Source organism: Paramisgurnus dabryanus, chromosome 15 (assembly GCF_030506205.2).
Source record: "Paramisgurnus dabryanus chromosome 15, PD_genome_1.1, whole genome shotgun sequence".
NCBI classification, from domain to species: Eukaryota; Metazoa; Chordata; class Actinopteri; order Cypriniformes; family Cobitidae; genus Paramisgurnus; species Paramisgurnus dabryanus.
The window spans coordinates 4,472,417-4,493,745 of record NC_133351.1 but is presented as its reverse complement, the minus strand read 5'-3'; the positions used below and the strand labels follow the sequence as shown (position 1 = coordinate 4,493,745).

The 21,329-nt window shown below is 39.9% G+C and overlaps 1 protein-coding gene across 11 annotated transcripts in view; it reads right to left on the bottom strand.

The window, feature by feature from the left end:
- tns1b (tensin 1b) overlaps window positions 1-21,329 on the bottom strand; it is a 320,658-nt gene that overhangs the window by 20,848 nt on the left and 278,481 nt on the right. For 9 of the 11 annotated variants that reach the window (XM_065252281.2, XM_065252284.2, XM_065252288.2 and 6 more), the window contains 5 exons: window positions 12,572-14,026; window positions 11,016-11,099; window positions 7,873-8,060; window positions 7,640-7,778; window positions 1,703-1,798 (listed from right to left, as the gene is read on the bottom strand). In XM_065252281.2, the coding sequence (XP_065108353.1) occupies window positions 1,703-1,798; window positions 7,640-7,778; window positions 7,873-8,060; window positions 11,016-11,099; window positions 12,572-14,026 (1,962 nt within the window). The remainder of the gene's footprint in view (window positions 1-1,702; window positions 1,799-7,639; window positions 7,779-7,872; window positions 8,061-11,015; window positions 11,100-12,571; window positions 14,027-21,329) is intronic. The other 2 variants (XM_065252286.2, XM_065252287.2) reach the window with 2 other exon arrangements.

Here is a 21,329-nt window from a genome sequence, read left to right as displayed (position 1 = left end):
CTTTTTGGCTGACGTGCCCAATCTTGATTTTTTTCTCTAATACCTGACTAATATTTGAAACTGACATTTTAATCTGTTTCTGACTGATAAAATTGAGTCATGTCTTACATTTTATCTTGTTGATCATCCTGTTTCTACTATGAAATGTCAGATTAGTTTAATGGAACAACAAGGATTGTAGAAACATTTATGTTGACATTAGGAGAACAAAAAGCTGAAAAATAACCTGGTCCAAATTCCAGCAATGATTAAAATAACAAAAGATCTCTCTCTTATCTTCAATAAGCACATGACATCATTTAGTCTAACTTTAGCCAGACAAAGAGCCCCATGTGACATCATCACCTCATAAAAGTGTGTGTGCTGTATGTATGAGTACTAAAAGCTCTTGTGTTTTGGCAGGGTTCAAATTAACACCCTCAGGAATGACTGATGCTAAAATCAGCCGTGTGCAAGAGCACAAAGAATCAGTTCCAAACTAAAAAAAAAAAAAAAACACTACATGGGATCCTGTTACCAATGAGTCTTTAAAAACGACACCATTTACTCCTGTGGCCCTTGAAATTGAATAATTAATTTTGTGCATGTATGAAAAAAGAGGCACATTTTCCCAATACGGATAAATATATGCTAAATACATTTTGTAGAAAGTAAAGCTTAATTAAATATATTTTTGAATTTGAAAATATTTTAGTTTTAACCTTCATATATTAACATTTCAAAATAATATTTCATGGGCAACAAATATATTTCATACTGTACATAAAAAATATTTTTCGGACCAAAATACAAAATTTTGTATAAAATGCATATACTATAAAATGTATAAGTATAAAATATAACATTTTAAGTATATTTTTGCTATTGAAAATATATTTAATTTTAATCTTTTTTAATCGTGTTATGTTTACAGCTTTGAAACATACAAAGTTTTACTTCTAATGTAACATGAATATAAAGGATTTTATATTATTTCTACACATACTTTTTGACATTTTTGTATTATATTTAAAAAAAATATATATATATATCTTTTTTGTCGTATGGGTTGGCACCAAACATTGCTTGTATGCAAAGAAATCTAATAATCCTAAATATAAGCTGCATTTTCTTTAAGTAATATTTTGGGGTTGAATTTGACATGTTTTAAGTTAAATGTTTTATGATATTCACCCTTCTTTTAAGAAATACAAAGAATCTCATTGCATCAAATTATATTTTTTGTCTTCGCTGTTGCCTGAGTTGTTACATTTGTTGCACGCATTGGGAAAACCGTTTTTCCAGAGAGTCTTGGCACATTTAAGCTACACATTTTATCATTTTATCTTCCCCAGGAATCGAACACACAACTTTTACGCTGCTAACACAATGCTCCACCATAGACTAAAAGACCCAATATTTAAGTTTAGTTTACCAATCCTGTTGTTTAGTTAGTAATGAAAGTTTTTCATATGAATATGTTAATGCTCCATATCTGACACACACAAACAGACCCCAGTAAAATGATAACTGCTTACAGTATATAAGGAGAACACTGATCCATTTAAACACACTTATAAGTTCAGAGCTCAAGAGAGGAGAAAACAAGAAGTGTGGGAGAAATGATCTGTCATTTTGATATATGACTTCTATATGTTGCCTAGATCCCTGCGAATAGACCATGTGTGAGTCTGCATGCTTTCACGTATGTGTGTAGTCTCACCTGAGCCCGCCTGGTTCAACTGTATCTCAGCAGGATTGTGAGGCTTTAGGCCCAAAAAGGACAGTGGTGTTTTTGCCAATCCTGGAGGGGATCGACCTAATGCAACACAGAAAACAAGAGGATTCATTATTTAGAGCATTATCAACAACATCCCCGAAGCAAACTTTACGCAAATACAACACTTTGAGCGCTTTTAAAAATGCAAGCATGATTTGTAATGAATGTTATAATCATAATGAAATGCAATTCTTAGTACAGCCACAAGGGGGCACTTATGAGCTCGCTTGAGTCCACAAATGCATGCTACAAAATACTTATGGCTCGTTTTTGCATTTGCGTAAAGCATGTTTCTGGTCTTTGTCATCATAGTACAGATCTGTGTGTACCACTTTAAATCTTTAAGGCTTTGACTTTTTTAATAATGTCAATGAAACAAACTTAGAGGTCACAAGCCTTTAAAGATTCCTATGGCACAACAGTGTGGTTTAAATAAAAAAAGGCAGCAGACTGAGATGGATATATTTAAGTATGTGACATGGCAGTGGATTGGGCAAATGTCTCATGCTCTGTGGTCAGGCCATGCAAGTGCCTCTTTAAAACATTGAACAGTGTGAATTAACACTCGCTGAACCAGCGCCCAGCGAAAGAATGAGAAACGACAGATCATGCAGATACATCTGAACGAAAGACATTTTTCAACGTAACATTAAAACAAACAATGAGACCTGAGGTAAATCTGTACAGTGCTACTAACAACAGGACAAGTGACTTAAAAAACAACAAATACACAAATGGTGCCAGGAACACAAGACTGATGTGAATGCATAAATAATGAAGAAAATAACCGATGATGTGACCACAGAGCTGTGGAACAGCAACCTGGAAGATTTCTTAAAAATAACTCGAATGTAATAAATCTTTAATACTTTACAGTAACGTTTTGTTGTTTTATAATCGTTAGCTAAATTATTAAACAGAAACTATCAATGAACAATACATCTACAGCACTTCATTTTAGGGATGCAACACTACCAAATTTCTGTGCCGATAGCGATATCTGATCACTTGGGATGACTTTTACCATTACTTATATATACCGATAGCTTTGTTGATAGTTTTAGTCCTTGTTTTAAATTATGTCGAGCTTATATCGATTATAGGCCAATATATACTGTAGGTGCATTCCTACTTAATTTCATTTAGTTCCTTTTAACTCTTTCCCTGCTATTGACGAGTTATCTCGTCAATTAAGAGAAAATGCGTCCTGCCAATAACAATATTTTAAGGCAATCCGTATTTCCGCTGTTATTCACTAGGTGACGCTCTTACCCAACTTATAAAACACTGAAGCATTCACTGATCCAAAAACAGTAAAAACTTACTAACTGTTTTGATCATCGTTTTAAATCTGATCTCTAACAAAAGTAATTTACAAAAATTCAACTCTCTCAGCTTTTTCCTCATAATTTTGTATTTTTGAAGAAACTTACCCATATTTGAGAAGTAATAAAAGGGTCTGTTCTTTTATTTGTATGTTTATATATTTAAAGAAGAATATTTTCTGGAAAGCATTAAACTTTTGCGAAAGCTGGCTTGCAACTTTTTTTTAAACGCTGGCAGGGAAACAGTTAATTTCAATTTAATACACATTTATAAAATTTGGTTAATGCACCAAGAATAAATGATATTTTTTGCATTTACTAACTTTAACAAAATAAATTCTGCAACACAATACATATATTGCTCATTGTTAGTTTTTGGTAGCTGTTAATGTTAATAAATGGAACCTTAATGTAAAGTCTTATCAAAATCTCTATAGATACAGCTGACAAATGTGTTTGGGGTGTGGTTTGGCATGGGGAAAATAAATCCTGTTTACTATAGTTATCACTCACTTAATTTTTTTTAACGATAACAAATGGAAACATTTAAGATTTGGTCCAAAACATTTTCACCAGCCTGTTTGGATATAAAATCGAATGGACTTTTTTTAGTAGCTGGGTTTCCATCAAAACCTAAAGCAAACCTATCAAAATTCGCAAAAAAATAAAAACAAACAAATTTGTAGGTAGATGCGTTTCCATCAAGTTGTTCAAACAAATGACGGTGGTGTTGGTAGCCTAGTACCCAACAGTAAAAAACTAGGCATGCTTAGAAAATGGAGACAACGTCGAGCCCCATAAACGGGAAAGACAACTTCAGCTGATACAGCTAGATGATCAGTCACGTGGGTTTAATGTTCGCTACGTCAGAATTTATTTGTCAAATACGTTTCCATCTCCCATTATTCGCATTTACTCTTTTTCGCAAAAGTCAAAAACCACCTCAAGCAAGCGTAAAAAACGTTTTCTTAGAAATTTGGCGTTTCTTATGCTATACTTTAAAATGATTGAAACCCAACTAGTGGTTGTCTTTAACAAAGTTAAATCTCTTCAAAATGTCTCCCTTAGACACGAACGAGAAACTACAGTAACCAGGACATGTGTTCCCCCTCGGGTAGACAGGGTCTACTTGACTTGTTTCCTTGTATATATATATATACAGTATATATGATGTACTGGAACACCTGGATGGATTTATAAGTATGTGTGCATGTGAGTTCTTCAGGGCTGCTCTCCACATGCATGCTGGGTAAGACAGAGCAGATGCTAGCGTTTCGGCAGGGCCAGTATGACATCATCGCTGACATCAGGACTGTACATGCATCCTCCACTTACCAAAGAATCCAAATCAATTCTTTGTTTGGCAGCATAAGCGCCTCGGTGGGACGCAAGGAGAAGGGAAAGGCTCATACAGAGAAGCTTTGGCAGATTCGCATTCTCTGCTGGAGGAGGGAGCCACAGAGATGTGCTACCAGAGTCGGTGCGTGTGAGCGACTATTCACCTCCCCACATCCAAAAATAAGAGACCGTAAGTGTCACCTGCTTTCCAAGAAGCCAACGGAGGGGAAAACATGCAGAACGCTTATTTGAAAGAACATTATGCGGTCAAATGTGATGTTCACAGGACGATCAGCTTTTTGATGATGATGAAATTGATGTATTTGAAATTGAACCCACGGGGTCAAATTTGGCCAATGTTAATTTGCTGCTACCCAAGGTCTTCTTGGGTTCTCCAGGGTTAACTCTAGAGGACAGATCTACTATAAATACTCATCATAGCATCACGAACTTTCCTTTGCAAGTTTCCTGTGCAAGTTGTCCCAGGTTTCAAATAAGGCGTCTGCTGGGAAGAAGCATTGCAAGAAAAAAGAAATGTAGTGTGTTTGATACTTTAAAGATGCTTTAGACCAGGGGTGTCCAATCCTGCTCCTGGATGGCCGGTGTCTCTACCGAGTTTTGCTCCAACCCCAATCCAACGCACATGATCCAGCTAATCAAGGTCTTACTCGGCACAGTACTACAAACTTTCAGACAGGTGTGTTGAGGGAAGTTTCATCTAAACTCTGAAGGACACCGGCCCTCCAGGACCAATTTTGGACACCCCTGCATTAGACTATTATGCTTTCTATTGAAAAAGCAATGATTGTAGTTTATATGAGGTATTAGGTTATAAAACACAATGCTAACAGTAGAAATCCATCCACACATTAAGTCTGATGAAGATCACATGTGTGTCCTTAAGAGTACTGGCGTATACGTTCTTGCATTGAAATGCAATGAGTGTGGAAACGAACACGCTCCAGAAACCTGCTGACGGATGGACAATTTGTCAGCCCACAGACGTTGGGAATTTTTGGGAAGCAGGTGAGATGGAGGTCTTTCTTTTCTGATGACTATGAGCCAACACAAAGTATGTTTTCACTCGAAATGAGGCCACACAAAAGACAAGTTACAATCTTGACCTCAACTACCCATGAATGAAGTACAGCATCATATGTTTATGATATCTACCGGCTCACACAAAGATCCTGAGGCAGGTTGTAATTTAAGTGTAGTCAGACCTCATGTTGGCTTATAGACGCTGTGTTAATGTAATGTTAGCCCTAGAGACTCTTTAAAAGAGAGCAGAAAAAAACTCCCTGCTGTTCTGATGTGTTCAGTATGAAACATAGCGTATACTGTAAACAAGCAAAGCTCACCTATATAATCTATACAATGTTAATCGTGCCCAAATAGCAAACAGATTGGTCTGTCTGGTTTTATATGTGATCCTATCTGTAAAAACCCAGCTAAAGGTCTTTAAATCTCAATTTAAAGGCGAAATTTTTAACTTTTTAAGATGTCAAATAAATCTTTGGTGTCCCTCACAGTATGTATGTGAAGTTTTAGCTCAAAATACCATAAAGATCATTTATTATAGCATGTTAAAATTGCCACTTTGTAGGTGTGAGCAAAAGTATGCAAAAGTGTCGTGGTTGGATAGTGCAGATTAAGGGGCGGTATTATCCCCTTCTGACATCACAAGGGGAGCCAAATTTCAAGGAGCTATTTTTTCACATGCTTGAAGATAACGGTTTACCAAAACTAAGTTACTGGGTTGATCTTTTTCACATTTTCTAGGTTTATAGTAGCACTGGGGACCCAATTATAGCACTTAAACATTGAAAAAAAATGATGTCCCCTTTAATGTAAAGAACATTCTGTGAATATATAACTTTGATAACCTTGAGATTTGAGAAATGTCTTAAACCTGGATTTCACAGATAGGGTGACATATAGGACCCATAATAATAATCCATTAAAGATTATAATCTCTTAAAAAAAAAACACACATTTTCTACACTTCTTTTCCGAATCTACAGCACCGTAGCAAACAAATGCATTTGAGTTGTGAGTTGCAGTACGAATTTAAGTGTGATAAGCACTGCAAAAATGACAGCAAATCTTCTTATGGCGCTTTTCCATTGCATAGTACTCCATGGTTTGGTTTGGGTCGGGTCAGGTCATCTTACTTTTTGGGGGCTTTTCCACTGGGTGCAGTACGTAGTACCCTATACTTTTTTAGTATCACGCCGGCCGGGTTCCAAGCGACCCGAGCTGATACCAAAACGTGAAGCAAAAACACTGTAGATCACTGTTTGGTCACTACCAGCGTCATTGCTATAATGCAAAAAATTAGCTTTACCTTCGTGCTAGCTTGCGCTGTCTCAAGTAAACATGTTGTCATCTGTGCTTTGCTGTAAGTTCCCAAACTCCCTTTTAGCAATGAAAAACATCCACAGGTTGAGAATCAGGAACACCATAACAGTTTGTTCCAGACTTGCAGTTTGTGGCGGCACATTTGTGACATGCACGTCCGCATATATGCTTAAATGCAACTTAAATGAGGCTCAGCGGAGCGCGTCAATTACAGAAACGTGAGACAGAGGTAGTGATAAACGCGATGTGCAAACATCTATTTGTGGTGGTCAATTTTAATTTTGTAGCGGACTGAGAAATAAACAAATGTATGGGAATGTACAACGACGCTCTCAATTGTATGATGTAACAGCACTAGGCAGCGTAAAAATAACGACACGCCTATAATCCCTTCCACCCCGAAGTGTTACTAAACTCAAGGAAAAGCCAACCAAGTGAGGTGAGCTGACCTGACCCAAACCAAACCAAACCATGGGGTACTATGCAATGGAAAAAGCACTATTACAGTGCTGTCCTTACTGGTTGCATGCATGGACAACCGCACAACAACTACAAACCTGATTCATGAACGATAAACTCTGGTTCGGTTAGGACCTATTATTTGGGAGTTTTTCCGTTAACATGCACAAAGAATTGTTAAAGGAGTAGTTCACCCAAAAATGGTCCCCATTGACTTGACCATAGTAATTTTTATTCCTATTATGAAAAGTCAAGGTACTCCTTTAAAACGATTGATAAAGAAAATTTAAATCGGAACCAGCATAGTTACTCCTTATGATTTCCATCCCAATTTAAGGATAGGCAGTATTCCTAAAACTCTATGGCACCCTCCTCCTCAGGGGCGGGAAGAACTTACACAGGTTGAAGTAAGGGGTTTGTGGCGAGACAGGGAAGGCAGGGGTTTGGGGTAGAGCCTCACCACCGAAGCTCGGAGGGGGGCTGACGGGCCCCCCATCCATTTCCTCAAACGCTTCTCTGTAGCTGTGCATGTGCTTCTAAAGACGGAAAAAAACATACAGACGTAAACCCATATATCCATCACACTATCAAGCCATTTAAAAGTGTTTTTGAGAGGTTTGTAAAGTTTACCTCCTTAGGCCGCCCCCCTGGATTCAGAGCGATTGTATTGGCCAGCTCAGGTGAGATGCAGCGGATGGGGGAGCGGACTGAACTTCCTCTGGTCGGACTCTCTTCCTGGGACAGACTCTCGCTGGCGGTCCGACGCCGTCCGGGAGCCGAAGCGTCACTGGGTGACATTTCACCAGACTGGACTACTCCTGCCGAAAACAAAGCCAGATATTGTGACTATTAGGCCTATAAAACACTCATCATACTTGAGATAAAAAAAAAACTATCGATGACCTCTAAAGAATTCGCTCTTAGTCAAAAGCTGCATCGACGTCAAACACTTACTACATGAAAGCCTGTTGAGACGACAAACAATGTTCTCATTCAAGAACCCTTGATTACAGAAAGCTGGATTATTTTGTAAATTCATTCTTCTAGTAGTGTGTACTTCTGAAGCAACATCAAAGCCTTGAGTTTCACCAAATCCTGAGCTGCTGGTGCGGGTAAAACAGGATTTGTGTAAGTCTACTCTTTCAGGCAAGTCAAATATAGAGCAGAAAGGGGTAATTTAACAGATTAAGTCTCATTCAACCCATTCATGTTTTGCATGCATGTTATTTTTAATGCATTACTTGTCAATAGTCTCTATTAATGTTATAAATAAATGCATGCATGTGTGCTCTACCTCTTCACAAACGCATACAGCCACAGTTCTGGGCCCATTTAAGTGCACTTGGTTTAAAACAGAGAAAGCCATTAATAAACTCTGGTGGGAGAGAGAGGAGTGTTATGGAAACCGGGCAACGGCTGAGCAAAATATTTACAAGCTCCCTGAGTGCGGCCCAGCACTGGTCCGTGTGGTCGGACCACAACTCGAAGCCCCTACGATCGGACCATTAGGACCTCAAGTGACCTAAAAATCAACTGTGGAGAGAATGACCACTTCCTCCCCGGAGACAAGCCAGCGCCCTTGTTCATAAACGTGACACGCTCTGACAACAGAACGGCCCCTTGAGTGATGTCACAAAGGGGCGTGACTTCAAAAAGATTCTCACAGTCAATCTGCAATCCAGTCACATTCCTGGATCAGACTCTCAAAACAACAACAAAGACAGATTGCAAAAACTGCCCGGCTGGGAAGCCGCAGTTTATATGAATCCAGCGCGTGCTGCAGTATCATATGGGCAACAGCCCCAGTGTCACTTCACACAGACCGGGAAAGGAAACATCCAGAACAGATGTATTACACAGCAGTAGTCCTCTACATCTGTGCATGACAAACCCCGGCCTGTTGCCTTGGTGACCACACAGTGCTAATAGATCCAAGATGGGGGAGATGCGAGTCCAATGTTTTTCAAGAGTTTATTAACTCGGCTGATATGCAGGCATAGCGGTGCTGTAAAAAATAGCAATAAAGTTCAATCTCAATAGATTTCAGCCGTTTGACAATATTCAATATATATGCAGTATTTTATCTATTTGCTCTGAAATGGCTTAAGGGGGTGAGATTTGCTTTCAATCAGGGAACACTTTACATCTACTAGCTTACAATGTCTGTTTTTACAAGTTTTCTCTACCATACACAAACAGATGGAAAAATTTAATTTCTATTGGCTATATACAGTACAGGCCAAAAGTTTGGACAAACTCACTAACGCCCACATTTTGGGAATTTAGCTTATTCACCGTATCCCCCAAAGCCCATACATACCTTTCTCATCTCCGTGCGTGCTGTAACTCTGTCTGACGCAGCCCCTGCTAGCTTAGCTTAGCACAAAGACTGGAAGTGAATGGCTCCGGTTAGCAAACTGCTCCCAATAAGTGACAAAATAATGCAAAATTTTTCTATTTATGTGTTATGATTTGTATAGTCACACCGTATGCAAATAACAAGGTCATATGAAACACAGACACCTTTAAACAGTATACATACTGGGAACTATAATCTCAGAAAGCGAAGCACTGCTACTTGGGCGGAGTGATTTGCTCGCAGCACCCGAGACGCCCCTGGTGAGAAGCAGAGAGTTCGAGTTGTGCAAATCACTCCGCCGTAGCAGTGCTTCGCCTTCTAAGAATATAGTTCCCAGTATGTATACTGTTAAAAGATGTCTGTGTCTCATATGACATTGTTATTTGTACACGGTGTGACTATACGAATCACAACACATAAATGTTTGCGTTATTTTGTCAATTATTGGGAGCAGTGTGCTCGCTGGAGCCATTCAATTCCAGTCTTTGTGCTAAGCTAAGCTACAGTAGTGAGGGCTGCGTCAAAGAGAGTTACGGCACACACGGAGATGAGAAAGGTATGTATGGACTTATCTAACTCTGGGGGATACGGTGAATAAGCTAAATTCCCAAAATGTAGGTGTGTTCATTTAAAATCATTGTGATTATATTGCTGAAAAGAGCAAGTTTCTACTGTTTGTTTTACCATCATAACTCTAAAAAAATATATATATATATATTTATTTCCATATAAGATACATGAGTTATCTGGCGGATATCAGGATATCCTCCTCGATTTCTCTCCATCACCTCCTTTACGCTGGATTAGATCACATTCAGGTCAAATACAAACATTCATCCTGGCACCTGGCTGCTGACCATGGCTTGCCAGGTCCAAACAGGACGGTCTGTGTGCTAGACATGTTCCCTGGTGGCTGATAAGGATTGTATAATGGTCTCCAGACTCAGGGTGGATTTATTACCATTTGTTTTCTATCTAAATGCTAAAGCAGAGGTAAGAAAGAGTCTTTGAATAAGAGCACTGTCTGCTCCTCTCATATTGTTTCTTGAACAGATCTTGTGACATAGGCTCGGTTGATCCAAACAGATGTGGCTTTGTGTTGCTGCTGCGTAACCTTAACTTGTCACATAATACAAATGCAATTTGTTTGTAGAGGTCAAACAGCACAAAAGCACCAAACCTAAGCTTGTACTCTAGGACTAACCGTGCGGTGTGGAAAGTTCAAGTGCAGGTTAGTAGTTAGTAGAGTAAAATTCAGTAAAGACTGAAAACATTGGTTATTAAATAAAACACAGTTCACGAAGTTAAAAGCACCAGAGAAGAGGAAAAAGTGAGATATCACACAAGCGCACGTGCACATGAAGGTGTTATGAGGTTATGGCAGTGGACAACAAAGAGCAGCAGGTAGACCAACCACTGAAGGAGATAGAACGCCGCCGGTGGCCGAGCACAGGAACACCCGGACGGTCACTGATGCCTCGGATACGAGCGGTGTACTCTACACACCAGCGGGAGGATGAGGAAAAATGATGGACCAGGGCAGAAAGGAGAAGGGTGAGGAAGAGGATGGAAAGGTGGATGTGATGATGGGACGAGCGTTCCACAAACAGGATAATCATGAGAAATGTAAAAAAAAAAAGAGGGGAAAAGAAGGGAAATTAATAATTGTTATGCCAGCACATTGCTAATAGCAAGTGTAATCAGTGCAATAAAAGCACATTATAATCTCTATGACATTGCTCATCACCATAAAAATCACTGTAAATATATATTACGATCAATTGATTTGTTGCCCAGCCCTAGCATGTGGTATGTGTTTGCCTTAACATCAGTCGTAAAGATAAATGGACTGTTATCTCTGCCTATCTCTGTCTCCTGTTGCAAATGGTAAATGCAGACAAAGTGTTTAACTAATCCCAGATAACCACAGGCCTGATAACCAAAGCCCAGTATGAGATAAAGAGTCTTCAATCAGCTTGTGTCAAGAGCAAAAACATAAGACATGGTTACAAAGACACAGCTTCCTCCTTCTAATCTAGTTATAATATGAACACGGCTATGCAAACACTATTGCGACAGAAGAACAATTTTTGGCTGTATGGCATTCATGAGGAACCTTAAATAGCTTAAGAACCTTGAAAAAAAAAGGAAAAAGGTGCTTTAGACTATAAAATAATACGAGAGAAATGGTTCTTTGAAGAACCTATGATTTAAAAAGTTATTTTAAGGAACCAAAAATGGTGAGTGTGAAACAATGTTGAGAAAGATAATCGGTGCACAAAACAAGCTTGGTCATCTATTCAACATGCTCGCATAACTCTACAAACATTGCAAGGAAAAAGATGAAGACATCCAGGAAAATCTTTTTAAACTTCTAACAGATAATGTTAAGAGAAAAAAACTGTTGCTATATAACAGCCCTCAGTTGTTTGGGAACTTCTCCAGATGTAATGTACAAATGTTCGGTTTTAACTCAGGCCAGAATGCAGAAATGTGGCCTGATATTAATTCATAAGCCAGAAGCACTTTGGACAAAGCTTTCTTTGTGATCTCACAGCGCTAATGTCAATGCCAAAATAAAAACCTCCACCAAAAAGTCCCTGCTGTAAACATAAAAGACAAGCTCGACTCGAACTCTCAAGAAAAGTAGAGACGTTTTTCTTTACTGTAGTACCTTGTTTCACGTCATATATATATCTCTGAATATATAGGATATGAAGCCTAAAATCTGTGTGGTTGATATAACATAAAAGTTAAAAATCTTGGTCAATAACCTTCCATGGGTTTGATCATTAACTCTGTAGCCTTGAGCAAGTTTAAGATTGTTTTTGATGAAAGCTTCAACTGAATGACTCATTTACTGTAAATGAGTAAATATATATGTCACTGTGGTCACACTTTGGATTTTTGCCAAATATATACTGCAATTGACTGTGAGATCTGTAAAAACTATTTTAAGAGTAATCTTACCAGCTACACGGTGAGCTACCAGACCCTCCAATCTGTAGTTGCCATCTTCTTGTTCGGTATCTCTGGGCAGAGGAGATGAGGAGGCAGAGTAGCTACGCTGGCTCTCCAGCGGCTCAGGGGACTGGGAGGTGGTACTGGAGGGGTAGATGTTTAGGGGTTTCAGCTGGAGAACTCCAAAGGTGGATGAAGGCACTGTTGACTGGGACATGTGAGCAGCCTCAGTCTCAGAGGGAAAGGAAGCATGCTGGGATAAGGTTGTGGGTCTCTGTTGGTTGATGACCGGCTGCTGTGGCTCTGGGGACGCAGATGAGAAGTGTTGATGGACCAGAGGGTATCCCACCGAAGAGGCTATTCCACGCTCGTGAATGGCCGCGTCAGCCTGGAAGGAAGGCCGTGTCTGGCTCTGACCGAAAGACGGCTGAGTGGTGACTACACCACCGTCCCCGGATGGGGCGCTGTGGGACTTGGGCACTTGGGTAAGTGCCGGGTCAAGATCCAACATAAGCATGTTGAGTGCCTCAATGGACTGCTCAATGTCTTGCTGTGACGCCATGTGAGGAAACTCGGGCAGGCTGTGCGATTGCAGTACAGGATTGAAGGTGACCCCATCTGTAACAGGGACCTCTGGAACGCCATACTGCTGCCACACATTCAGTCCCCTTTGCACTGCATCCCTACTGCTTGTTGTGCGAGCGGGAGCTTTAGGCATATATTTCTGATCTGTGCCGAGGGTTGCCCCAAATGACTGCGATCGATAGATGTTGCCGTTCTGGATGGCATAGCCACTAGGAGCTCCCAAGTTATCCTGGGCAGATAAGGAGCCATGGACAGGAACTTTAGGCTGTGGCACTTTCACATGGACACTCTTCTCCAAGTAGGGCACATCTTGCCCATTAATGACCGTTTCCGATTGGTAGTACAGGTCAGCTGGAGTGGCTCTGCCCTCGAATGAAGACAGGGTTCCAAGACTGTCCACGCTGTTTCCTTCTTGACTGTTAGGCAGGTCATCGTCAAGAATATCCGTTTCTCTGTCTACGTTGTTATGTCCGTTCACATGAACCTGGGCAGGGACAAGGTGCAGGACCCCACCCCCTCCGCTCCCAGAGGTGCTCTGGTAACCTGTCCGATGCATTGGTGCTTCCAAACCACTGAGCAACTGATCCAGCTCTTGTTTTTCCTCTGGGCTGAGGGGCTGGGAGGACGGCTGACTCACCAAGGCCGGCTGCTGACTGGCTTCATCGGTGCGGTCAGTCTTGATGGATGCTGTGGAGTTGCCCGAGTCACTGCTGACAGACAAGGCGTGGTCGACTGGGGGTAGGGTGTGGTCTACAGCAGGTAAAGAGTGATCGGCAGTGGCTGGAAGACCATTGGTTGTGACTCCTCCCTCCAAAGAGTCTTTCTTCCGAACTTTAGCGTAGAGGCTACCATCCAAGGGACCTTGTGTGTGAATCACGTCTGTAAAAAAGAGAAAGATTCTATGATTATGTCAGCATATGTAGTAGTAGAACAATATTAATATGCAAAGCAAGAATGCACTGTAAGTCACTTTGGATAAAAGTGTTGCATTAATGCATAAATGTAAATGACTGGTTGACTGTACAAGCAAAAAACCACATTCCAGAAGGCATGTTAAAGATTAAAAAAAGGCTTGCTGAGAAGGCTAATTTCTCATTTACAGGAAACACTGTCGGTCTACATAGACGTTTCAGAGACATAGCAGCTTTTTAAAATCAGATAAAAGTCCCCTACGTGTACTCACACATGCACAGAATGGCAACTCATCCTCGGTAAAATGAGTGAGTTGGCATCTCTCATGAGAGGAACTCTGCCCCAGTGTCCAACACAGTGACTCACCAGTGGAAAGACCGGAGGCATTTCCTTTCTCCTCGGAATTAAAGCATCATTTCCTATAGCCCCACATTTACACACAGGCACACATGCTTGGACACTTACACAAATAAATAATGCACCCTTTTTTAGAGTGTATATGTGTCTATTTATATTTGGCTCTTAACAATCAGGGTCTTGTTTCCCTGTGGTCTTGCATTTTAATAACACACTGTAATGGTTTTCTGACCTTCCAAAACCACTAAGCTACTATTCCTGCGAAATGGCCTTGAAATATCAACAACGCGTCGCAATCCGGGATAAAAAACGAGACACGCTCTGTTAGGTATGTTAAGGAGAGCTAGACTACCTCAAGACCACAGACTGCAACAAAATGTCATTCATTCAGCGAAACACTCACGCACAGTTTCCCATGGTGTCTTAATGAAGGATCTGTCTGGCCGCTGTTCTGGGAACAGTGTGGACAATACTCGGTGCTCCATTGCGCTGTTTCTTTGACACTCTATAGCACTAATAGCTTAAGACGTAAGACTAGAGCTCTCTGGTTTCACGTAGCTAGAAATTTAAATATCATCACAGTCTGGTAAATCTGGCTCACTTTGAAACTGGTTTCTGGCCAAGAACCGCCTACTGAAACACAAGGACTTGGTTTAACTGACATGAAAAACAACCAATTACAGTTAGTTTTGTTATTCTATAAGAGATTTATGGGCTGGCTGTCTATAAAAAAACTAATTCAAATACAGCCGGTATCAATAAATGACTACAGCAACAAAACACAGATTGGCAGTATTATTTCCCAAAACTATTTTTCATTATTTTCACACAAAAAGATAAACTTGATAACCTTGTAAACACAACTTTATTTGCAGGAAATGGTGCCAGTAATTAGAATCAGTGTGAAACTGCTAATTATAGACAGCTTCTAGCATTTTCCCTTGCATTATCCACAAGACATAATGAGGGCGGTCTCTATCCCCACTCTCTGAGACTTTATACCTCTAAGACGATTGTACAGAGTAGCCTATGCCAGTGGTTCCCAAACTTTTTCAGCGTGCGGCCCCCCTTGTGTACGATGCATTCCTTCACGGCCCCCAAAGAAAATTTGTGACAAAAAACTGTCTAAAACTAAAAAAAGTAGTGCTTTTGGTTAGTAACCTTATTTTTTTAGGTTTAATTACATAGAATTCATGATAAATTAATGTATTTCATAAAATATCATAAAACTGTGGCCCCCCTGGCACCATCTCGCGGCCCCCAGTATGAAAACCACTGGCCAATGCATTGACGCAAACCTAAACCGTAGCCTAAGGTGTAGCCTGACGCACAACTCTCCAAAAATGTAATTATGTTTCAGTTCTACGCGGACCGCAAGCACTATGATTGGTCTGCTAGAACCCCAAAAACAAAGATGGACCAAGTTGAGGAGCTACAGGTATTTTTAACAACTCAAGCTGCAACGAATGCACTGCCTTGATACTTTAACATGCTCGTGGGTATTGCCAACTAACAGTCTGCATGTGTAATCGCACTCGACGCGAACAACAATGCAGAAGTATAAATAAAAACTGATGCGAAACCTACGGGGTAGAGACTACACCGGTCCAATGCAAAAATATAAATTGCCCTTAACAGTTCCCTCAACAGCCTTAAAAATAGACATCCCAGGTTACATCAAGTGACCCGGTGACCTTTAGGTTGTAGATGTCTACTTGCAACACATTTAATGTTAACCTTTGACCCCAAGCTATGTGACCTACTAGTTTGACCAGATTAGAGATGTACACAAGCTAATGTCTGTCAAAAAAACCTGCTGACCTTGATCAGTCTCCAGTCTCCTCTGTTGTTGCCAGAATACCAAAAGAAAATCACTGTATAAAGCCATATTCATCTGGCAAATATCAATTTTGTATAATCCTGCATAGGCTGTAAGTGTCAATAACTCAGGGACAGGTATTAAGATAATGAACGTGCCTTGATGTAGGTAAATATTTAGGATATTTAGGATTTCTTATGTTATAGTTTGTTGGTATTAACCAAAGTACTGAAATGCCTGACATCCCCAAATCAGTTTAACCAAAGTCTAAGACTTAATGGGAGTGAATTCAGATGTCTGAAACTGAAATCACTATGTTTGTTTCTCCTAAGTGACGCAGGCCTGATGCCAGCACGTTCTTTAAAGAGCACAGCCTGGAAAAAATTAGTATTTCCCTCATTCTTCATTATTTCTTTCTCTCCAGTTTCCTTAACAATCCCTCAGCTGTTTCAAACATCTCCCAGTGCTCCAGTATTCCAAAATAACACACCCACCATGGCCCAGCGAGGACGGCAGCACTTCATATAAACCTTTCAGAAGGTTAAAACCTCAACGGTGACATGTGAATGTTCTGTCCGAACGGATCTCATGTTTAACTTGTACCACTTAAACACCTCATGACATCAGAAGATCTGTTGCTATCTACAGACCCTGGCTTCTTAATATGACAGCAAGACTAATTTAATCAGACACGCCGCTTATTTTTCTTCACCTGCTTGGACACGTCGATCACGACTGCCCGTCTGCATTTATCCCTAACCATCACTCATAAAAACAGCAGGATATAACAAACGGTAAAGTGCTTTAAACGTTACTCAGAGCTCTGGTTTTACCTCAAAATCACAAAGAAACGAAACACAAGAACTCTTCCCTACCTCCCTCCGAGAAGAAAGATTTAAAAAGTCTCTGTTTTCGCAGTCAGTTTGTCCAGCAGCTCAAGGTTATAAAGACGAGGGTGTAGTTTTTGGATTAGAAAGCTCCGTCCTCGTTCTTCAATCCTAACTCCAATAGAGCCGTGCGACTAAAGATGACAGGACTCTTCCCTCTCGTTGGATGTGCACCACCCTGAATGAGGTGGGTGTGAATGTATCCTCGCTCAGCTGTTAGTCTGGTGTCTACCAGCATGACATCACCAGGGTTTTCTCAGATGGGCACTATCGCTAACTCACCAGCTATACATATGCTCTGCTACTCGTTAATATACAGTTATGAGAACTATGTACAACATTTGGACCAATGAAAGTTCAAAGTGGGCGGGGTTTACCAAGTGCAACGCTGCAGAAATAGCAGCCGAGTGACCGACAACATCTAAATAACACAATAATGCATTTAAGAATGAAGACTGCTCATCTTACATCTGCTCACATTGAAAAATATACATCCATAAATACGTCTTTCTATTAATAAAAACAATAAGCTACTCAAAGCTGCGTACTACAATTTTTATATTTTTATTTATTTGAGCAGTAGCTTTTCTGCTCAAAAGGAGTAGGCCGAAGCAAAAAGCTTATAAAAGCCCCCCCAAAAAATTTATATTACAGTAATACAAAAATCATAATACAACAACAGAACCCCAATTTCACCATGCATGGTTCAGGTTTTGGCTACTAACGTTTAGAGATGCAGTGATATTACATTTTTCCACCGATACTGAATATTTAGATTGATATCTGCCGTGTCGATACCGATAGTTTGGTGGTTATATTAACTTGCATTAACTACACTCTTAAGATATTCATATAATGACCATAAATATTGAACGTTAAACTAGTAATGTTTACATTTTGTCAACTTGGTCCATCTTTGTTTTTGGGGTTCTAGCAGACCAATCACAGTGCTTGCGGTCCGCGTAAAACTGAAACATTGTTACATTTTTGGAGAGGTGTCACTGATGTAAAATTTTTCCACCGATACCAAATATTTAGACTGATATCTGCCGTGTCGATACCGATAGTTTGATGGATATATTAACTAGCATTAACTACACCTTAAGATATTAATATAATGACCATAAATACTGAACGTTAAACTAGTAATGTTTACATTTTGTCAACTTGGTCCATCTTTGTTTTTGGGGTTCTAGCAGACCAATCACAGTGCTTGCGGTCCGCGTAAAACTGAAACATTGTTACATTTTTGGAGAGGTGTCACCGATGTTACATTTTCCACCGATACCAAATTTTTTGACTGATGACGTCAGTGTCGAAAGCGATAGTTTGGTGGTTATATTAACTTGCATTAACTACACTCTTAAGATATTCATATAATGACCATAAATATTGAACGTTAAACTAGTGATGTTTACATTTACACTGTAAGCAGAGCTCAAATTCATTGCATTTTCCTGTTCTCAAAAATTAACAGGATATATCGGCCATGACTATCGTCAGTTTTTAAACTATCAGCCGGTATGAAAAATGCCAACCAATACCGATTTGCCGATATATCTATGCAACCAATACCGATTATTGGCCGATATATCTATGCATCTCTACTAAAGTGTCTTAAGTTGATTACGATCAGCTATACATTGTGCGAATAGCCAAACCATTTTCAAATTGACACAGCATCTCAAAAATGCATTATGACACAACAACCAAAGACATCTGTTTGTGAAATTCACAAATGAACGAACACACCCACAAACATTTTTCCACAATGACCTCTTGCCCAATTACTAACATGCTATGGCAACAATGTGATCAAATGTTCATTGGAATAGAAGAGCCCATACTTCCAGCATCACCTTACAAGAATTGATTCATTCTTAATGTGTACACTTGAAACCAGTATGTACAGTAACACTGTGTTCACGACACTATAGAAAACTAGTGGTGTTTTAAAAAAAAAACAGACATCAAGCCAGACAACACTTCTAACGCTACCAGATTTTAATTTTTCTTTCTGGTATGACACATTATTTAAATAATTTCTTTAAATACTCTTACACAAGAATGGCATCACAGCTTATATTTCATGGCGAGTGAGAACAGCATGACAGCATTTCATTTGCGGCAGCTGACTCATGCACCGTGGTATGTTCTGTTTACTGTGGTAATTAAAAGACAGGTAAAGTTTCAGCCATGTAAAGAGGTCTCTTTAAAAACGTGTGTGGCAAAGTACAATTATTTGCCCCTCGGAACGGGCAAGAGACCTTTTCCAAGTTCAGGCTGTTCATTAAATGTATACATTACTGATTATATCTACATCCTCTGTGTAAACATACTGTATTTGCTTGTACCAAAATGGAAAAAGGGATGACTGTACAAACTTCACTGTACAAACATTGCTGATCCACGTATAACAAACAGCCAGCAATGTGAAACAACAGAGACATTGTGATCAACAACTGAATCACACTCCTTCCTGAATGAAGACTGGTTTAGATGATCACAGATAATATAAAGACAACACTCTACATGATGACACACAGAAAATCATGCCATGCTGTATTAAAGCCGAATATAAGAAGTAGAATACAGCGGCTAAGAATAAGCCGTACAAGCGAGCGTAGTAATAATGTAACGTATACAGTAAAGTGCTAAATCCTGGGGATGAAAACCCCGCTAGGATAAAAAGCCTGTGGGAAAACTACTAGGAGGAGAAAAACCCTTGAGATACATATATATATATATATATAAACACGACAGGGATATGAAACGGGTAAGTGGATTAAACTGGGTCAGCCGGTGGTCATTGGTCAGGCATCGGCTGGGCATCAAGTTGAAGGACAGCCAGTAGATAATGCATGTGACCAAAGTTGTTTTTAAAGAAGGCACATCACTGCACCGCTATGTCTGCAACGCTTCCAGGTCAATGTTTAATGACGGATAATTGGCTCTTTTAACTGGAAGGTGGGACTAGAGCGGCCATATTGATCATTGCAATATCCCCCTTTAATAGCATTGAAAGAGGGATAGCAAAAGATTGTTGGCAACAATTTACTTCCTGGGATTGGAGATGTAGTAAAGACCTCCATTATCATAATTACTCCCACTTTGGACTTACAGCCTGTAAACCGATCCTGTTAGCATTGCAGTGTGAGCAAATCTTTCAAACATGGTAAGGAGCGTCACATTTCCAGTTGACGTCAGAGGTATTTAGACCAATCACAACGTACAGATTAGCTGGCCAATCAGGGACACAGAGCTTTCAAATCCGTGCGTTTCAGGAAGAGAGTGAAATCTGGAGCTACAAAAATGTACAGTATGTGGAAAATTAGTTTTTAGGTGCTCTTTAAAAAACCCTGCTTTGTGTTGGAAATGCTCCGCAGTGTTGGACTTGAAACCATTGTGTAAGCACTTCAGAAGAAGAACTTCATAGATGATCAACATCATCTCATCAAATGCCCTGCGCTAATGGAGGTAAGAGCACTGCATTAAATATGCATTAAAGATGTTTCTGATGGTGCTTTTATATAAAGAAGAAAGAAATGAGAAAGCCTTTTGTAATTAAAGCCCAGAGGAAACAAAGTTTCTGACATCACCGCATCCAGTCCGACTAAATTCCCGTGAGCAATCGCACAATATGTGCTCAGTTCTTAGGCTCTGTTTAGATGGGGAGGAAAAGTCTGATCTTTCTGACATATTCAAGGCAGGCATAAATTGTTTGTAGGCTGAAAAGCCACATAAAACCAGATCCTTTAATAAAAATGATGCCAATTGCAGCACAAATAGCAATTTAAGACTGCTTCAGGGATTAGACCCCAGTTTTTCTGTGCAACAACATAGTAGAACTGTCATTACTTTTACATAACAACTGTTAGACTTGATATTTTGACTATATTGTTTTAACAGACAAATCAAAGTGACTTGCAAACTGACAATCCTGAAAGTTTCTGCTAACTGAGTGTAGCACAAACATACAGTATGCTATGGATCTGTACACCTGCTGAATCCAAGCATATGGCTGAAGTATTTATTAGCTTTGTGCTGAATGTCTACGAGAGACGCGTTCAAGCTGCTCTGCACGTGATTAAAACACAAGGCCGCTCGGACGTTTCGTTACAGCTGACGCTGCGTTTAAGGAAAAGCCATCAATGCCTTCTTAAAAGACTGGGAACAGAGTGGGTGAAATGAAGGCGGCTCTTTGATG